We start from the raw sequence: 20,190 nt of genomic DNA on the forward strand, positions 1-20,190 counted from the left end.
AGCCTGCTGGAAGTGAACCGAGGAGCTTTCTCATGGATCCGCAAGACACTTAAATACACGACAAAATGAGAGTACGTTCACATGTGCTCACAGAGTCATCAACAGAATTTTGGTTCCAAACATCTGTTGCTTAAAAGTCCAAGTCCCTATAGTGTGATTTTTATACCAATAATAGGATACCCCCATCCACCTTCCTCCTGCTTCCTTCTTCCAGACTGGGTCTGATTGAGTGAGGCATCTGTTCTAAGGCCTGAGGCCAAACAGGGCCTGAAGATCACCTCTATTCCTCCGTCCCAGTGTTGAATGAGGAAGGGAAGGTAAGAGGTGGGGAGGCTGAGGCAGGTAGGCATTTGGGATTTGGGGAAGCGGGCACATCTTTGTGGAGGGGGCAGGTGTCATCACATACAAACTTTCTGGCTCTTCACACTACACCACGTGGTGTCTGAGCCTCAACTGCATGGGGAGGATAGAAATGCCAGTCCTGCCAGCCTCACCTCGCAGACTGGCTTTGAGGGGCCTGAAGGGAGACAGCAGTGGGCACCAGCCTCCGCAGCTTAGCTCCAAGGTCCGAGGTGACAGACCAAGGCTAGCCACAGGCTGTCCTCACCCCAGGGGCTGGGATGAGTGCCCAGGCCTGCCCTGCAACCCTGGCCCCTTTCCAGGGCTGTCCTCAAGCCACAAGGTCGCCTGCTGACAGCCCGCCTGCTTGCAGCCTCTGTCCCACACGCTCAAGACCCAGGCAGGCTTGGCCCTCTCGCTTCCCATTCTACCAGCCACCGGGGGGTGGGGTGGTGGTGGTTCTGCCCCCTAACCCTGGCTTCAGGCCACCACCGTCACTCACCCAGGAGTGACCGAAATGGCCTCCAGCTGGACTCTGCACAGTCACCCTGCCAACTTGTCCTCCATTTGCCCATAGAATGTTCTTATAAAAAAAAAATCCCTTTGACTCAGCAATTCTGCTTCGGAATTTATCCAATGGCTGCGCTGGCAGAAGTACTCTAAGATACATGAACAAGGATGCTCACTGCAGCATTATCTGTAATGGCTAACAACTAGAAATACCTTGAATGTCCATCGATAGATATTAATGCCGCTGCTCGGAAGAACAAGGTAGCTCATATGTGCTGATGTGGCAAGATCTGCGATCCCAAGGTATTAGGTGAAGGAAGGAAGGTGTAGAACGGTCTACAGATAGGGTAACACTAGATAACGCACACAGATGCATCCCCATTATACACACACTATGCATACCGAGGTGCCACAGTAAATGACCCCCAGCTGTGGTCACCCCAGGGGAGAACCGGGGCTGCCTCGGGTGGGTGACAACTTGTACCTGGGGAAACCTGAGGTGCCAGCACTCCAGGCCCTTGAGAGCTGGCCCTCCAGCCTCACCCCAACCCTCCCCATCTGCAACCACTCCCTGCTGCTTTGGCATACGTGCTGCCTTCCCAAGTAACCCCTTCGCGTGCATCCACCCCCAGCCCCATGTGTCCTTTTCCTGGTAAACCCTCCTGCTGCCCCTGTCCCCACCCAGCCGAGCCTAAAAGGTACTTTGTAAAGTGCAAGGAGCACAACCTGGGAGCCAGAGACACAAGGGGCTGGAAACAGCACCGTCACGTATGCAGCCCACGTGGGCCCCAGGGCTTCCTCCTGTAGCAGGAAGTGTCCCGGCTGCCTGCTCTCAGCAAAGCCACTCAGGAGTCACACTCGGCCCCAACAAAGCCGCCTCACAAGGTCCCTAGGTCCCTCCTGTGTCGGGAGCAGTGTATCCGCTGACTGGTGACGCACCACTGGTGTTCATGGAAAGGCGCAGCACCTCGGCTTCACGGGGGTGCCCACGGAGCTCGGAATCAGCCAAGGCCTCAGGTACAAACCCATCGAGCCCAGTCCCTCTTCCACCTGATGCCACTACTGTCTCTCCCCATGGGGGCCGATCCCCAAGGCCCTCCCAAGCTTCCCCCAGGAACTCTCCACCTCAGAGTTTCCTAAGGGAGTGGACCTAAAATATCAGCTGTGTGACCTTCAGTGATTCCTTACACTACCTGCGCCTCCTCAACGACGGGGCCCAGAAAAGAGCCCGGCACACAGCAGGCACTCTCAACACTTTTCTTGTATGTGGAAACGACACTTAACCTTAAAAGGGTTCTGTGAGGACTGAACAAGATGCTGTGTATAAGCTGTCTGGACCAGCGCAGGGCCTGATGTTACCTGAACAGAGGTCAGCTGAACCAGGGGTGTGCTCAGTCCATTAACCAAGATACTAGCGGGAAATCTACAATGAATATTCTATTCAGATTTCCTGCAGTCACTGTGGAATGTGTCCACAATTTAAATAATTCCCACAGAACCTAGTGACCATTCCAGAGCACCTAATAGGAAGCAAACGTTACATACAAGTAATCTATAGTCTGTAAAACAATGTAAGTCACATTAGCCACAAGTTTTCAGATGATGAAATTGAAACTCAGAGAGGAAGATTCTTATGTAAAGTCACAAGATGGGTCACAGACAAAGCTGGGGCAGGTGAGGCTCCAGGGCTGGCCCTTGCAACAGAGGTAGACTCAGGGGCAGGGCCTGTGCGTAGCTCTGGGTGCCCCACCTGAAAGCTCCCCGATAATAAACACAGGCTCCGGTGCACCAGAAGGGCTCTTTTATTATCGGTGAGACCACCAGCCAAAGGAGCGCTGCAGCTTCAGGCACCATCCAGGCTCCAGGATCCTCAGGAAGAGAGGGGCGCAGGCGGCTCCGGCCTTAGAAGAGTCCTTGGCTCACACAGCACCGTGCAAATACAGAGCTAAAAACTTCCTGAATGTCTCTGGCTGGAAACCAGTCGGCCCAACAGGTTCCTGAAAAGAACACAGCCCATTAGGATCTTGCTACTAGGTTTAATGGCAGCAATTAAAACAAAGGTCGGTTTTATGTAAATCCTAAGCGCCTGGATAATAACTGTTTCTTTCTCCTGCGATCAAGGAGTGCTGGGGAGCTGGTGCCAAGCGATGCCAGGCGGGGGCTGGGCTCGGGAGAAGGACATGAGGCATCTCTGCGCCTCCAGGCCAACTTATCTGCCGACCTTGCCCTGGTCCCTAGTGCCCCTCAACTCAACCACCACGAAAAAGTGTTTCGTTTGCTCCTTTTAACTCCCAGGGACAAGAATCCCTCTCTCATCCCACACACACTTATCAGGCACCTTCTCTGTATGAGAGCTGTGCCCAGCGCTGGAAACCCAATAGTAATTTGAATCTGGCTCCCGCCCTCATGGAGCTTCCAGCCAGGGGTGCAAATAGTGGTGACGAAGGGTGACAGGCCTCACCATGAAGCAGGAAAAAGATACTAAGAAAGCAGGAGAGAAAACAACTCACTGACTTCCATACAAGAAGAGAACATGTATGAATGAGCACTAAAGGGCACCTAGAAAGGGCTAAGAAGAAAAAGAGAGGGTGAGGCTGGTGGAGGTGGGCTGGTGAGAGGAAGAGATGGGTAAGGAGGAGCCACGTGACCACACCAGGACAGGCCTGGCACTAAGTCACGCTCATGGAAGGAAAAGGCTGAAAGAAAAGGACCTGAAGCCACGAAGGAGACAGAGAGAGAGGACAACTAAGAGCAAAGATGCGCAGAAGACGGCTGATGTGGCCGCACAGGCGAGGGACAGAGAACAGGGCCTGGGGCCAGAGAGAAGGCTCACACCAGCAGGCATTTCAAGGGCATAGCAACATCAACTAACATACAGATAATGCTCAAAGACTCAACAACCCTACATTAAGCAAGCCCTGCGTGAGACACAGCTGGTGAGCCACAGACCCAGCACTGTACCCGCGCTGCTCTCTCTCACCCCCCAATCCCGTTCTGTCTTTTACAGGCTTTATCACTGCCTGATACTATGAATCCGTTAAGATACTGTCACTGCCCAGCGCACAGAACACAGGCCTGGTCTCAGCCAGCTGAGCACTGGAGGTGCGGCAGTGAGGGATTCCCTATCCGTGGAGTGAAATGAATGAACGCGTCATTCAGACTCGGCCTTCCAGGAGCTCAGGGCGCAGTTTAACGGAGGAGCAGAACAGTGAATAGACAACCGCAGGACAGCAGTGTGACTGCACCGTGATGGGGGCCCCCAGGCTATGGCGACCTACCCGAGGAACTTAAGCAAGGCTGGGACTGGGATGCTGGTCTTTAGGCTACACCTGGAATGACAAGTAAGGACAACCAGATGCAAGAGAAATGGGGGAGGGCGAGTGAAGAGGGAATGGGGTGTAAGAAGGAAGGCACCTCCTCTATAAAAAGAGCAGCACTTACTAGGATCCTGAGCTGCTCAGGCAACTGGAGACAGAGCCAAGAGGAGAGGGGTGTGGTGGGGGCGCAGAGGGGAGCGTGAAGAGCTGGGCGGGGCTCAGAGTGGAAGGTGCTATTTTAGCTGGCGGGCTGGGCTGAAGCAGCCCTCCAGGCAGACAGAGGTCCTGAACATGAGGTTCCTGAAGCCGGTGCTCCACTCACAAGCACGCCCTCCACCCCAAGCCAGGCTCTCTCTGGGGAGGACGAGCCATGGGCCCGGTCCAGTCACCAAGCCAGAGATGGCTGGACTTACCACAACCACCTTCTTTTTGATCACTGGGAGACACCAGAAGTGCTGATAGAGGAGCTGATCGGAGTCCACCCAGACTAGATTCTTGATGCCCTCCTCGGAGGCCAGATCTGTGGTGTTCAGCTGCAGCACCAGGAACTGGAAGACACGCCCATCGGTGCCCACGCTCTGCACGACTACTGGCTGCTCCAAAACCTTAGGGTCGTTCTGAGAGGAAAAGAGGACAAGTAAATGCAATCAGAAATGGCGAGGTATAAGAACAGCACAAACCAGGCAATTTCTAGCTCTGGCCTTTTAAATAACCCCCTACCCCACTGAGTGGTTTTCCTACAATGAAAGATGAAAACAGAAGGTGGAGCTAAGGGCACTGTCCAGGGTAGGCCTTCTCGCACATACCCAGCCTGGCTCTCCCTGGGCTCAGACCAATCGTGGCCCCAGCGTACCTGCTCTTCAACTTGAGCACACTAAAGTACTAATTCCTGCCACTGAGAGGCGACTGCCAGGCAAGCTGCTCAGTGAGGGAAGATGAGCTGGGAGGTTAACGACGGGAAACCCCTCCAAACCCATGGTGTAACCTGACGGTGACAATGACGCTTATCAAATGCTGACCTGGAGCGTCAGTGCATCTAATAGACACGATCTCATTCAGTTCTCACTCCATCTGACGGTTGAGGAGACAGACCAGCTGAGGTGGTGACTTGCTGAGGTCACAATGACATGTGACATCGGCACCCACAGGGGCTAGCGCTCAGTCAGACACACCTTCTCTCTGCCTTACTTTATCCCTCAGGGCCGGGCTTCTTGGAACGTCCTAAGCCTGCAGGCAGGCATCTCACCTGGGCTTTGGGCTCTCGAAATGCAACTCAGTGCGTCAGATTCCTGAGTGTCCACTCCAGCTGTGTCAGCCCCAGGCTTTCGCCAGTCGACATGTCTGCTAATTATCTCTTTCAATCAGTGCCACTGGTAACAGTAACATACTAGCAACTATTTACTAAGGGCCTCTCATGTCCTGGGCATCATAGCCGTTTTACACAGTCACCTCTAATCTCATAAATCCAGTGGTATATACCCACTTAGGTCTCTTCCCCAGTGGCTCAGCAGTAAAGAATCCGCTGCTCTGCAGGAGCCACAGGAGATGTGTTGGATCCCTGGGTTGGGAAGATCCCCTGGAGGAGAGCACGGCAACCCACTCTAGTACTCTTGCCTGGAAAATTCCATGGACAGAGGAGCCTGGCAGGCTACAGTCCTTGGGGTCGCAGAGAGTCAGACACAACTAAAGCGACTTAGCATGGTACAACACGGCATACACATTTAACAGATGAGGAAACAGATCCAGAGAGACGGTGTAACTTGCTCAAGGTCATCCAGGACGAGACCCAGGCTGTTAAATCTCTTAAAATCTTACTGTCCTGGTTTACACCTAGTGTCCCATTGTATCTGACAGTAGCACCTGTCACTCTCAACAGTATTCCAGTTTCGATGACAAGTCATATGTTCACCCTACTGAGTCTGCAGGAATCCAGTCTGATGACTACTACCCGCTGGACAAAGATTCAATAGGCAAAGCATCCTGGACTCAAAGATGCTGCCTACTGCATTCACCGCTCTACGGCTGAATCCGACATTAGGAATAGCTAATGGCAGACCTCAGTGAGGGCCACACTGGGACTGTTGGCCTTAGAAATACCTGTTCTTAGCTGCATGAGAAATAAATAAAAAGAAAAGTACCTCTAAGTGTTAGCTGAGAATCCTGTATTGACTCTTATCTCCCTCTACAGATCAATAAAGCTGCAGGTAGTACATAAATTTCTCAGCAATTTTACCTTTTACACAGAGGCTCTTCCCATAATTGCTCAACTTCACATCCCCAGGAATAATTTGTACCTGGAGGGGCTGGGGGAGGCCTCCTCTCCTACCCAACTGGGTGGCAATTAGTGACAGCATTGCTCCCGTGTTCTGCTGGCACAGGAGCGACAATGAGCCTGCAGGCCTGGGACCTGGCATGTGACTCTCTCTGCCTCCCTCTCCTGCCCCCCAGTCAGGAGGCAGCATGTCCCCTGAGGCTGGAGAGATCAGGGTTCCAATGCCTGCCTCCCTACTCTTTAGCTGTAGGGTCCTGGGCAAGTTACCTGACCTTCCAGAGCCTTCAAAAAATATGTCAGAGAATAGGAATTAAGATAACCTCCCAAGGACTGGAAAGACACAAAAACGTCACATAAAGATGCAACAGCTGCTAATCTCTTAGCTGTGTTACCCTGGGGAAGTTACTGGGCCTCTCTGAACCTCAGTTTCTTCATCTGTAAAATGAAGCTACTAGTATCTGCCACAAGGGGGCTGCTGTAAGGATTAAATAATGCGGTAGTTCTCAAATTTTAGTGTTGTGGTTTTCAAACTTGTGCTTGTACCAGCATCACCTGGAGGGCCTGTTAAAACTGACTGCCAGGCTCCACTCCCAGAGCTTCTGATGTAGGATGTCAGGTGGTCTGAGAATTCACATTTCCAGCAAGTCCCTTGATGGTGTTCATGCTGCTAACAATCCAGGGTTATATTTTGAGAACCACCGCTATAAGGGAGCCCTAGTTAAATGTTTGGCATGTAGCAGATGCTCAATACAGACAAGGTCCATTCTACTCCCTGTCTCATCAGGCTAACCACACTGTACCAACCCCACCTAGTTCCTAGACCAACAAGGATGAGAAACAGAACATTCGAGTTCACTGCTCCTCCAGGAGGGCGCTGGGTTCTAATCAAGACCTGGGAGCCTGACAGCAGCTCTCAAAAACATTCTTCCCCTCCCACCTTCCAACACACACACAAAACCAGGGTTCTGGCGTCCCAGACCTATGTGGGGACTTCGATACTGCTATTCCCTGCCTAGAGGCCTTTGCTCCCCGGCCAGGCTTTCCTCCAATCGTGGGACGCATTGTGTAACAACCACTCAGCTTGCGTTCTGTAACATCTAGGTCCCTAAGACCTGCTCTTAGAATCAAGGGGCGACCATCCAGGTGCTATGTTGGGTCTTCAGAACCTGTCCTGAGAGGGCAGGCAGGCCTGGGCCATCCCCTGCCTTCCTGATAAAGCCCTGTGCTCGGGCTCCGTTAGTGCAGTTTAAGGCCGTGTGCTGGAGGACATATAACTGAAGCCTCCGGAGTTGAGACCATCTGGTCCCAATCCTCTCTCCACCACTTACTGTGTGTAATGCTGGACAAGCTGCTCATTAGCTTTCCTGGGACTCAGAAGTATAATCTGAAAAATGGGGATCACAATGAAACCTTGTGGGCCACCGTGATGAGGCATCTTATGTAAAGACAGACACACTGTAGGTCCCCAACAGACGGCAGGGTGAGTGGAAGTGCCTCTCCCTGAAACTCTTCGGTCAAGCCAAAGAATTCCCTCCACACTTCCTTTCCTTTGAGCAGGGTAAGGCAGGAAACCGACACAACGTAAGGCAGCTCGGTGGTCTTCCCCACATACATACCCCATACAGGAGCCGGGCCTGAGCCAGCGCGTTGCCGAAGGCAAACAGGATCATCTTGGCCCGCAGCTGATCTGGCTGAAAGCGGTGTGCTCGTAAGTTGGCTGACTCCAGCAAATACAAGGTGTGGGGACAGGGGTAAGGATAGCCCTCTCGGAATCCTGCAAGACACGTCATCATGTGGAGGGACAGGTTACCTGGCCCACCCAAAGCCTCAGGAAAGTCAGCCCACCTTAGCTTAGTGCCAGACACTACATATTTTGGGTTTGTTTTTTCCTTTAAGATTTTGTTGTTGTTGTGGACTGTTTTTAAAGTCTTCATTGAATTTGTTACAACATTGCTTCTGTTATAGGTTTTGGTTTTTTGGCTAGAAGGCATATGGGATCTTAGCTCTCTGACCAGGGAGAGAACCTGCCTCGGAAGGTGAGGTCCTAACCACTGGACTGCCAGGGAAGTCTCTAATCTGGCCTGCTTTTGAAAACAAAATTTTTACCAGAGCACAACCACACCCACTCATCTACATATCTATTAAATAGCCGTGACAGAGACTATATGTGGCCTACAAAACCTAAAATACCATTTGGTTCTTTATAGAAAATGTTCGCTTACCTGTTCCAGGTAATTCTTGCCGGCTAGCTCTAACCCCACCCCTTTCTCATTCAATCAAGCACACAGATGACAGTGATATTAGAAAGATAACCTGAAACCTATGTGATTACTTTTTTAAAAAGCAAATCACTTGCAAAATACTTCATTATTAGTAACAAACAGGGTCTCATAGAATCCAAGTTCAGCACTCATCCATCTCAGCCACGATCCTGCCGGGTCACTGTTTCTTCCCTTGCATGGCCGTGGGCAAACTCTCGGAGGCTGGAGGCTTCTACAGTGAAGGACCGGGATTGGCAAAAGTGGACGAAATAGAGGAAGAAAGACGCTGGGAAAGTGTGGGCTCTGAAAACCCCAGGGGAGGGCATCACTTAAGGGAGACCCGACTCTCCTGTCTGCCTCAGTTCCTCCACACGTGTGAATACGCATCACTCAGCACTCACTCTGTGCCAGTCTCTAAGACAGGTACCAGGGACAGAGCCCACACGGTGCCTGCCACTGCCTTTGAGGAGCTCACCAAGTCTAGAGGGGAGACAGACGGGAAAACTGATCACATCCACGCAGAGGGACATGTCAAGACACGAGGGGAGCCAGGGGGCTGGGTGAGGACAGATCAAAGAGCCCTGACCAGACTGCGAGGCTGTAGAGCATTTCTGGGAAGAAGTGAGTCCGAAGGAAAACCATGACAGATGAGTAGCTATTTAGCTGAAGAGAAAGAGGGGTGAATGGTCAGAGCGCAGGCAGAGGGAAAAGAAAGTGCCAGAGCACAGTGGTGAGAAAAGGACAGTGAATACAGGGAGCCCGTGGGGGAGGAGACAAAGATGGGGCTGGGGAGGAGACAAAGATGGGGCTGGAGAGAGGGGCAGAGGGCTGATGTGAAGGCCCTTGTGTGATAAGCCAAGGAGTTCAAACTTTATCCGACAGGCAGTGGGGAGATGGGCATGAAGAGCGATGGGATTAAATCCGCATTCTAGAGAGTCGACTCTGGAACTGTGAACTAGAGAGACGAGAGAGGAAACAGCCCAGGTCACACTAGCCCATTAAGAGACTGGGGTAACGGGCTGGTGAGAGACACTGGGGACTGACTGAGGCATAGCTGGAAAGGAAGAGAGGCTGAGGAGGAAGACACTGCAGTTCATAATGACTGCGTGGACGGCAGGAGCTGCAGGCCCGTCCAGGCCAACTCCCTAGTTTCTGTCGTGTCTCAGTGGGGAAGTGGTGGTGCTTTGTTCAATGGAGGTGGGATGAATAGCCCGATTAAAGGACTATGAGCTTCCTCCATCCTAGCAGAAGGTTGGCCAGAGTTTACAGGGTGCACACAGAGGGGGTATCTTTCAAGAGAACTATAAATAAAGGAAACATTTGATGCCTGGTCAAAAGCCCCTCAAGCCACCCATTAAAACTGATGCAACAAAATGACTTATTAGGGGTCAAAAGTAAAGTCACCCTCTGAATCAATCACAATCAGCAGAATCTTCATTTCCTTAGGGTTAACAACACCTATCTCACGGGGCTGCTACACAGCTCTGAGGAGAAAATGCACCTGAGATCCTAATACATAGTAAGTACTCAATGTTTCCTTTCTCTCGGAAAAAGCCTGTCCCTCATCTGCATGCTGCCTAAAAGTCAAAGGCTTTTTGATACTTACCCGTGTCATCATTCACATCATAAATATGGCATTCCTGAAGGCTGATAGTGGGAGATATGGGAGAGAAAGTCTCGAGAACATGATTCTTAGTAGCTTCAACTTCCTCTCGGGAAGCAATGGGAGGCAGAGGATCCTTGGCATTCAGCTGGGCTCCACTGGAACCATGGACCTGAATCAGAGTAGACTCTAAATGGGGAGAAAAGCGGTTAGTCTAACCTGGTCTAAAGCCTTAGCTAGGCAAAGTCAAAAGCTTTCATCCTGCTATGCTCCTCAAGCCTTTTACAGCTTCACTATCTGATCTGCCTCATCACAGAAAACACAACTTTGGAGATTCATCCTTGTGCTTATCATATAAGCCTCCTTCTCTTCATGTCTGGGTGCCATCCTCTGCCTCTGCTACGCCTTGGAGTAGACAAGTAACATCAGATCCAAAGACTGAATGGCCAGGCTGAAGTCACAGAAAAAGCACTTAACAGGACTGGAGTTCAATCTAGTGATCTTCATTCTATAGACTAGAAGGGGACATGAAGACAAGACGGTGCAGGAAGGACCTGAGCTCACCTCCCCTCACAAAAACACCGGAACAACTAACTGCAGAACAACTATCATCAAAAAGGATTGGAAGCTACCAAAGAAGACATTCTATTTACCAAGACAAAGACAAGATGGTAGGAGTGTTACATTTGTGACATAATCAAATCCCATACCCACCAAGTGAGTGAGACACAAACTGGAAAATAGTTGTATCACAGAGGTTCTCAAGTTCTGAGCCCTACAAAAGGTTCCTCCGCCTGGGGGTCTGGCATCAGGAGGAGGAAGCCCCAGGGCATCTGGCTTTCAAGGCCAGCAGGGCTTGACTGCAGAATCTCAAGAGGGATGGAATAGAAACAAATGCCACTCCTGGAAGGTGGATGCAGGGTCTTCTAAGAGCACCAGGACCCATGGGAAAAAGCACTGAGTTCACAGGATCCTAGGCCAGACCTACTGCTGACCTTAGAGGGTCTCCTGGGGGGGAGGGGGTTGGGGGGCAGGGGCAGCTGTGATCACACTGGGGTCAAGGAAACCCATGGTGGAGAGGTACTGGGGAGTACTCATTTGGTGTGAGCTGTCCTGGAGGCTGCCATTTTGATGCCAAGTCCTGGCCCCACCCAACAGCCCATATGGGACCCTCCAGTCAAATAACCACAGAGCAGGAACACAGTCCCACTCATCAGCAGACAGGCTGCTTAAAGTCTCCCTGAGCCCACAGCCACCTCTAAACACACCCCTGGGCACAGCCCTGCCCACCAGAGGACAAGCCCCAGCTCTACCCACCAATGGGCAAGCGCCAGTCCTTCCCACCAGAAAGACTGCACAAGCCTGAAGCCAAGACCAGATACTATAAAACTCAGAGGAAAACACAGGTATTAGGTTGGTCAAAAGGTTTGTTCAGGTTTATTACAGAAAAATCTGAACAAACCTTTTGGCCAACCCAATAGGACACTCTGTCATGAAATGCAATAATACATTTTCCTATCCATTTCCTAATGAAAATAAACCAGAACCTATTCAAACTTAAAAGGTTTTGCACAGCAAAGGAAACCATTACAAAAAAAAAAAAAAAAGACAACCCACAAAACGGGAGAAAACATTTGCAAACAATGCAACTGACAAGGGATTAATCTCCAAAATATACAAATAGCTCATGCACCTCAATATAAAAAAAAAAACAACCCAATCAAAAAATGGGCAGAAGATCTAAATAAACATTTCTCTGCAGAAGACATACAGATGGCCAGAAAGCACATGAAAAGATACTTAATATCAGAGAGCTCAGTAGGTAAAGAATCTGCCTGCAATGCAGGAGACCTGGGTTTGATTCCTGAGTCAGGAAGATCCCCTGGAGAAGAAAATGGCAACCCACTCCAATATTCTTGCCTGGAAAACCCCATGGACAGAGGAGCCTGGCAGAATACAGTCCATGGGGTCCCAAAAAAGTCAGACATGACTTACTGACCAAACAATCACTAATTATTAGAGAAATGCAAATCAAAACTACTATGAGGTATCACCCCACACCAGTCAGAATGGCCATCATCAAAAAGCCTAAAAACAATAAATGCTGGAGAGTGTGTAGAGAAAAGGGAACCCACCTACGTTGTTGATGGAAATGTAAATTGGTACAGCCTCTGTGAAGAATGGTATGCAGGTTCCTTAAAAAATTAAAAATAGAGCTACCATATGATCGAGCAATCCCACTCCTGGGCATATATCCAAAGAAAGCCATACGTTGAAAAGACATATGCACCTGATGTTCACTGCAGCACTATTTACAATAGCCAAGATAAGGGAACAACCTAACTGTCCATCGACCCGGATTCTTTACCACTGAGCCACCAAGGAAGCCCTACAATGGAATGTTACTCGCCATAAAAAAGAATGAAATAATGCCGTTTGCAGCAACACGAATGGACCTAGAGATTATCATACTAGCTGACGTCAGACAGAGAAAGACAAGTATCATACGACATCACTTATATGTGGAATCTAAAAAATGAGCTCATTTACAAAATGGAAATAGACTCACAGAGTCAGAAACAAGCGAATGGTTACAGAAGGGGAATGGTGGGGGGAGAGAGAATTAGGCAGTTGGAATTAACATATACACACTGCTATATATGTAAAATAGATAGTCAGCAAGGACCCACTGTAAAACCATATATGGGGAAAAAGTCTGAAAAGAAAATATGTATACATATAACTAAACCATTTTGTTATACACCTGAAACACAGTATTTTTAAATTAACTATACTTCAATAAATAAATTAAAAAAAAAGATTAGTTAAAAATAAAGCTTTTATCCTAAAAAATAGAAAAGAAAAAACCAGAGAACTTTGGTTAAGGTGTTACTCCTGGGTTTCTTGAGAGGGACTGACCAGTGCACTCTTTGACCTGTGTTCTTTCCAATGAACCGAGAGGCCTGGTGATCTCTGTGGGCTCAGAGGCTGCGGGTTCAGATCTTCCCAAGCACCTGCTCTGCACTGGGGACCAGTCTGAACTGCCTTGAACAGAGAGTCCCTCTCAAGGGCTGACGAGGGATTAAGTGCTCCAACAGTGGGAGACAGCAGAGGTGGGGAAACCGACCTCCTCTGGGAGGCCTGGGAAGCTGCCTGAAACGCCTTCAAACTTGCTTCAGAAAGATGGATAAGAGCAGAGCTTCTCAACTTGGGTGCTGTCCACATTTCAGGTAGTTCTTTGGTGAGGGAGGCTGTGCAATGCACTGTAGGTATCTGTCAGCACCCTGGCCTCTGCCCACTAGATGCCAACAGAACGTTCACTGCTAGCCCCGGCTCTGCTTCAAGTCAGGACAAACAGAAATGTCTCCAAACAAAGCCAAATCTCCCCTAGAGGATTAAACCACCCTTGGCTGAATACTACTGGGTCAGAGTTTGCCAGGCAAAGAAAAGGGAGGAAGGTGTTCCAGTGAAGGAGCCCTAATATGTTCCACGGTCCAGAAGCCTGCTGCTGCGTGGCAGAGCTCAGGGGAAGTCAGCACAGATAACTGGAGCACGATACAGTAGGAAGGATGGAGAGAGAAGTACTGAGACTACAGGCTAAGCCGAAAGGCTGCTAAACCCAGGAAAAGGGTTCAACTGACCTCAGTCACTCGGAGTTAAAAAAATGAGCCAGTCAGAAAGCCTCACTTAAGTCAGATGAGCATACTTGCCACAAGGAGACACAGGTGCATGAGGAAGCGAACGCACATCTGCCTAAGCAGCAAGCCTGCCGCTGTGGACGTGAGCAGATCCCCGTCACAGAGGTGCCCACAGGAAGAGGAACGCCATCTAGAAAGCCTCCTGGACAACGGCCTGCTACGGACTCCCCACAGGGGCAAATTTTTCTCTGAAGGTCCTTGAGTTTTCAGAAATACAAATTAAATACTACAATCACAATGTGATGGGAATGGACCAACGCTGCTGATGCTGTATGTCTAAAAACTGGTCTGACCAACAGCACTGTCATTTAATTAACATGTGTCCTCCCTTACTGGCTGTGCAAAAGGGGATACTCCATCTGTGGATGGATAAACTCTGACCCACCTGGTAAAACACCTCATACCCACACTTCAGGAACAGTTTTCTCAAGTACTTCCTGTTTCTTCGCATATAATCTGCAAGGAAGATAAATGTGCCTGGACCTCTCGTAACCTTGGGTTTTAGATTCTCCCCACAGAATACTCTACTGTGGTTTCCAATTCAATTCCCTCCACATCCCTTCTCCAGTGACAGCTCCAAATGGGGCAGTTTAATTAGAGGTAATACTTGATAATGGGCCAACAAGCACTCCTCTATTAATGAGGTTCACTAATTTCCTTAGTGGTGCCATTACCTCTGCAAAGCTGACTCTTTGCCAGGAAGTCCATACTCACAGGGGCAAACTGGTGAAGCCTGACCAAGTTGATGTCCTAAAAACCCAAACTGTTCCACAGCTGGTTTCCCTGCTCCAGGGTTCCACCCAGGACAACCCCTGTGTTCGGAACATCCCTACCTAAAACATCTGGGATCTGGTATTGATTCGCCCATCCCTTTAGTCAGCGCTTGTTGTGTGGCACTGTTAGATACTGCGGACAAAGAAGGCACAGTCTCTATCATCAGAAGTTCACAGTTTAGTGGGGCAGATAGAAAAGGTACTAGATAATCACCAAACATAATACAGTATAATGTGTGCTATGACAAAAGTAGGCCTATGGACAAAAGGAGCAGAGAGCTGATCTGTGGATTTGCATGAGATGTGGGCTTGAGCTAAATGATGCGGACAAGGAGAAATTAGTCAAATAAGGAAAATAGAAAAGAACATTCCCTGCAGAACATATAGCACGTGCATACGCAAAGCTTGATGCCCAAAAGCGGCAAGTGGCCAACAGGGGAATGGAGGTGGGGACGGCAGAGAGAGATAAGACTAGAAAGACCAGCTGGTGGCTAAAGCCCAGAAGACCTGGATACCACCATAAACTGTTCAGCTATTAGGAGACAATAAAAGATTTGACCCAGGGGAGGGACAGAGAGAACCTGCACTTTAGAAAGATCACTCTAGCAGCTCTGCAGAAAGTGGATCTAGAAAAGGAAAAAAGCATGAGAGTAAGAAAGCTCTTGCAGTAGAATATGAGCTTTGTGAGTGCAGACTGTGTTGTAACTTATGGTCAACATTTAGGCACTTGGAGGCACTCAACTGATATGGTGTGAATTAAGTCTTGGAAAGAAGTGAATAAAAGAAAGAAAGGCTGGGCAAAAACTAATGACACTGAGGATGTGTCTGAGCCACAAATTGGACCATGAAGGATGGCAGTGAGAGTAAGTATGGCAGCAAGGATGGGAATATAAGCTGGAGGTGGGGCTGAGAGTAGAAAGACAAGGGACAGACAGGGTCTTTCTGGTGTACAGGAGGACTAACCTCGTTTCCAGGTGGTGGATAACATGTTCTTTTGGGCACAGATCCGCCTGGCCAGAGAAGGATGCTTGAGAATCTGGGATTTACACAGCTGGATCAGGCTGTCCACAATGACTGGGCTTGGAGAAAAGAAGAGACATTTGGAGGTATAAAGCTGACTCCAAGATTCATCAGTAGGAAATCTTACTGACTTGGGGGAAACTTACCAGTAGGTCTCTCTCTTGGGGATGTCTTCAGTAGAGTGCCAGAGACGAGCATGAGAGATCACATTCAGAACGCGTTCATCTTGGTTCTCTATGTGGTTCCTCGGATTGTCAGCAAGGCTAAGCACTTTCTCAGGAAGGCCTTCTATTAACTTGGTCTTGGTAAGCCAGAGGGCCTGCTTTACACCTTTAGGGTCATCAATCATAAAAAACAAACACTAAAAAAAGATGATTCAGGAAAAGATGCTTATGCCTGCCCAGTAGCATTTTGGGGAAAGAGCAGCCTTGAGAGGGAGATGGGATCTGTTCTGACATCTGAGGGGACAGAACTAAAAATAAAGAGCAGAAGCCAGGAGAACCAGATTTCAACTCAGCTCCAGGAATGACCATCTGCTTAAAAACAGTTAACAGTTGATTGACGTAGAGTACTCGCCACAGGAAGAATTCAAACAGCTATTAAAATGGCTGAGATCATGAGACTGAACCTCGCAGGCAAGGGTGGTTTGTATTCTGTCTGTAGGTATAGAGGATTCAGACCCTAGCATACAAGCCTAGATCAATAGATGCCAACCCTCCAAAACCTAGATCCCTTCTATTAACCCATACCCTAGCCCCGAATGGAAAAGCTCATGTCTGCCAAATATACTTCATTCAATAGATATGGGCCAAGCATTAAGCACATGCTGTTTTATCAAGGGAAAGAAGCTTTCAGAAATAAAGGAAATATCTTCTGGATCATGAATAACTTGAGGAGTGCTGAGTTTGGGAGCACCAGATAATTTTTCGCATCTACCTCTGAGATTCTGTAACGAGCCATTTTATAAGCAGAATTTTGTATGAAGAGGCCATATGAACTGTACTGCTATATTTGTCAAAAGAATCCTCAAGATGTTTTTCAATTTATTATACTGGGTCCTCCGAGGCCTTCTGAACTTCTCTTTGGCCTCTATACAAGAAGGGTGGGCTTTACCTGGGTAGAGTACTATTTTGTCTTTTGGACACAGTGAACTACGTTAACTCAAAATGTTTCTCTATATCAGGGGCCAAATTTTTTCTTAAAGGGCCAGACAGTAAATATTTTCAGCTTCTGGATATAGTCTCTGTCATAACTACTCAGCTCTGCCACTCTAGCACAAAAGCAGCCATAGGTATCAAGTAAACAGGTGTGCTTGGTTTATAGAAAAAAGCAACAGGCCTGGTCAGCTGACCCCATCTCTGTACCATCTGTTGACTGCCAGCAAGCTGAGAGCCAATACTGGTGCTCCCCTATATAAGTACAACCTCACAGAATGGATTTTTTGCACTCACCTCACTGTTTCTACGCTCATCTCCTCACCTATTTTTAATTTACTCTGGCTGTACTATAAAATTTCTATAAGATGCCCAAAATGCTTCTCAGGAAAAGGAGTAAGAACAAAGATTTGATCCAGAGTGCTTAGTCTTTAAAAACTAATTTAACCACCCTACTCTCAGCAGGATGGGGCTGCAGTGCCAGGCAAACTCCCTTGCTTCATTTTCCCCAAAACCTACTTCCCTAAAAGAGGAAGAGGCATAGACATAGGGGTCTAAATTCTGCACTGGGTCCACATACCAGTCCTCTAACTCTCAAAGTTAACACTGCGTTCTTTTTAATGACTGTGTCCATCAGTTGGCAGAGTTCTGGTGACTTCTGTGATTGGCAGGCTACTCATTCCAGTTGAAAAAACATCACCTGACTCAGGAACACATCTTCATTTGAAAAACTATGGGATTAAAGCAAACCCAGAACACTTTGAAGGAAAACACCCTCAATTTCTCTTGTGGTGACAAATGAAAGGCATTGAAGCTTTTTACTGTAAGGTTCATTATACATCAGAAACACAAATATTTAGAAATTTAACTTCCTGATTGTGTGGTACAGCAGAAAGAACCCTGGACTGGGGGTCCAATAACCCAAGTTTTAGTCCCAACCCTGCAACTGTTTCTAGAACTTTAAAATGGATAAAATATTAAGAATTTATGATTCACTAGTATATGAATCAGAGAAGGCAATGGCAACCCACTCCAGTACTCTTGCCTGGAAAATCCCATGGATGGAGGAGCCTGGTGGGCTGCAGTCCATGGGGTCGCTAAGAATCGGACATGACTGAGCAACTTCACTCTCACTTTTCACTTTCATGCATTGGAGAAGGAAATGGCAACCCACTCCAGTGTTCTTGCCTGGAGGATCCCAGGGATGGGGGAGCCTGGTGGGCTGCCATCTATGGGGTCGCACAGAGTTGGACACGACTGAAGCGACTTAGCAGCAGCAGCAGTATATGAATAATACCATCTACTCTGTGCCAGGAGCTTTATCTACAAGTTGGATGGGATTTCATGACATGGAGGATGAAACTCAAGAGAGATGAAAGGCTTTGTTTCAAGTCTCAAACCTCGTAAGCGATGGGACTGGGAGGGGAACCTTTACATTAAAGCCCAGGATCTCTCCATTACCCCAATCTGCTTCTCTAGCTCTGTATCTTAGAATTTTATTATAGACTTTACAGAACCTCTCTGCATACGGTGAAAGCATAGGGTATGTTTTCAGCCTAGTCAAACAAGTTATCTTTAACTTCTAAAATACATCTAATGCAATTCATCTACATAGTAATGTTACTGGGATCACGCAAGGGTGACAAGTCTTGTGAGGTCCTTCAGAGCACCTTGCGAGGACACTGGAAGTGTTTAAAGGCTGAAAAAAACAGCTTTCAGTTATCAGGAATGGGTTTGAGCAGCTTAAGAGGCTGGCCAGTTGACTTCTCCCCAAACCTAGGATTTTTTTCTCTGGCTTAGTCCCCAGACCCTGCCAAGTCTCTTTCTTCCCTAATTACTTATTGGAAAATTCTGTTCCCACTTACCTGGACCATTTTGTGTTTTCAGGACCTGTCCTAACCCCAGCCTGATTTAGGGACTAAGGAAGAATGAGTTGGAAACAATGGGTAGGAGAACTGAATAGAGACCGTCCTCCATGGGACTCTGGAACATAATTTCTAGTACTAACCCCAGACATACAGATGGTTTTGGCTAAAGTCATTCTGACCTGTCCTTTGTGAGAGTGAAAGGGTGCAGAGGGACTAGATGGTTTTTAGGTCCAGATCTTTTCCCTCAAAACATCTCAGCTCTGACCTCTGACAAAGGTCACTGATCTGGGAAACCAGGGGTGTAGCCCTGGCTTCACTAGATACCCACAGCGCACCTATGAGCAAATCACTGCCGAATCACTCCCCTCCGTCACAGTTACCAATCCTGTGAAAAGACGCAATAGGCCGGCAGGTTAAGCACTGTTTCTGCCGTCTCTATGCACTATAATCCTCCATCTAATTCTTAAACAGTTACATCTCCAGGGTGCAAAAGTTGGGTCACTGTGAATCACCTGGTCAAAATCACTCATTTCACAGGAGACAGAGGCTCAAGAAGCTTCAGTCACTTACACCAAATCACACACACAGTGAGAGGCAGGGCTAGGCCTAGAAACCACGTCTCTTCACTTGGCCACGAAAACTCTAAAACTCCCTCACACATGCTAGTCTTTACATCCCACTTAATCCTGACAATTCTCAGAAATGAGACTCAATACCGGGCCCATTTCGCAGACGAAGAAACCGAGACCCACAGTTTCAAAGTCTTGCCCAACCCCACAGAACGTCGGGGTTACTGCTGGGTAAAGGAACAAGGTCTGCTCCCGGCCGTCCTGGGACCTCACCCTCGAGGAGGCGGCAACGCTGGTGGAAGATGTAGCAGACCTCATCCTTGTATAGGGGATGCTCCTGCAGCGGGGGCAAGCGGCGGAACTTCGGGTGCGTCCAGCCGGGGTCCCAGGGCGGGAAGACTGGTCGTGCCAGCCCGGGCATAAAGTGCATCTTCCCCGCGAAGGTGATGGGCTCCAGTCCAGGAATCTCATACACCCTGTCCAGGGGAGGAGGCTCCGGCTTTCTCGTGGATCGCACGCCCCACTCGTACGCCCCGCGTCTCGGGACCCCGCAGCCCTCAAGGCCGAGCCCCCAAGGGCGAGCCAGCACCCGCCTCGCTGGCCCCGACGCCAACGCCATGCCAATCTGCTCTCAAGACCTCCACCTGGACGCCGCCATCTTCCCGCGCGCAAGGCCTGCTGGGAACGAAAGGGGCCGACCGACAAGGCACTTTTTACGAGTGGCAGATCCTTTAACCAATCACCGCCAGGTAACTCTGGCCTTGCCCCACCCCGCAGGCCGTCCACATTTTTTCACAGGTGGAACC

General features: G+C 48.9%; 1 protein-coding gene across 2 annotated transcripts; it reads right to left on the reverse strand.

The window, feature by feature from the left end:
* Positions 1-2,633: 2,633 nt before the first annotated feature.
* MRPL37 (mitochondrial ribosomal protein L37) lies at positions 2,634-20,070 on the reverse strand. 2 transcript variants are annotated; one of them, NM_001083400.1, is made up of 7 exons: positions 19,658-20,047; positions 15,940-16,123; positions 15,737-15,852; positions 10,306-10,491; positions 8,055-8,212; positions 4,580-4,783; positions 2,634-2,846 (listed from the first exon to the last, which is right to left on the reverse strand). In NM_001083400.1, exons 1-7 carry the CDS (start codon positions 20,001-20,003, stop codon positions 2,769-2,771), a joined length of 1,272 nt encoding a protein of 423 aa, NP_001076869.1. In that variant the 5' UTR covers positions 20,004-20,047; the 3' UTR covers positions 2,634-2,768. The 2 variants fall into 2 exon arrangements, with proteins under 2 accessions (NP_001076869.1, XP_059739252.1); XM_059883269.1 differs by lacking the exon at positions 10,306-10,491 and having other exon boundaries at positions 19,658-20,070.
* Positions 20,071-20,190: the final 120 nt, after the last annotated feature.

Source organism: Bos taurus, chromosome 3 (assembly GCF_002263795.3).
Source record: "Bos taurus isolate L1 Dominette 01449 registration number 42190680 breed Hereford chromosome 3, ARS-UCD2.0, whole genome shotgun sequence".
Classification (NCBI taxonomy): Eukaryota; Metazoa; Chordata; class Mammalia; order Artiodactyla; family Bovidae; genus Bos; species Bos taurus.

Excerpts from the sequence above, each read along its gene's own strand:
- MRPL37 (NM_001083400.1), bottom strand. The coding sequence starts at position 20,003 with ATGGCGTTGGCGTCGGGGCCAGCGAGGCGGGTGCTGGCTCGCCCTTGG. Across the intron at positions 16,124-19,657 it reads GCGTTGCCGCCTCCTCGAGG|GTGTAAAGCAGGCCCTCTGG; the intron begins GTGAGGTCCCAG and ends ATGACCCTAAAG. Across the intron at positions 10,492-15,736 it reads ATCCACCACCTGGAAACGAG|AGTCTACTCTGATTCAGGTC; the intron begins GTTAGTCCTCCT and ends CTCCCCATTTAG.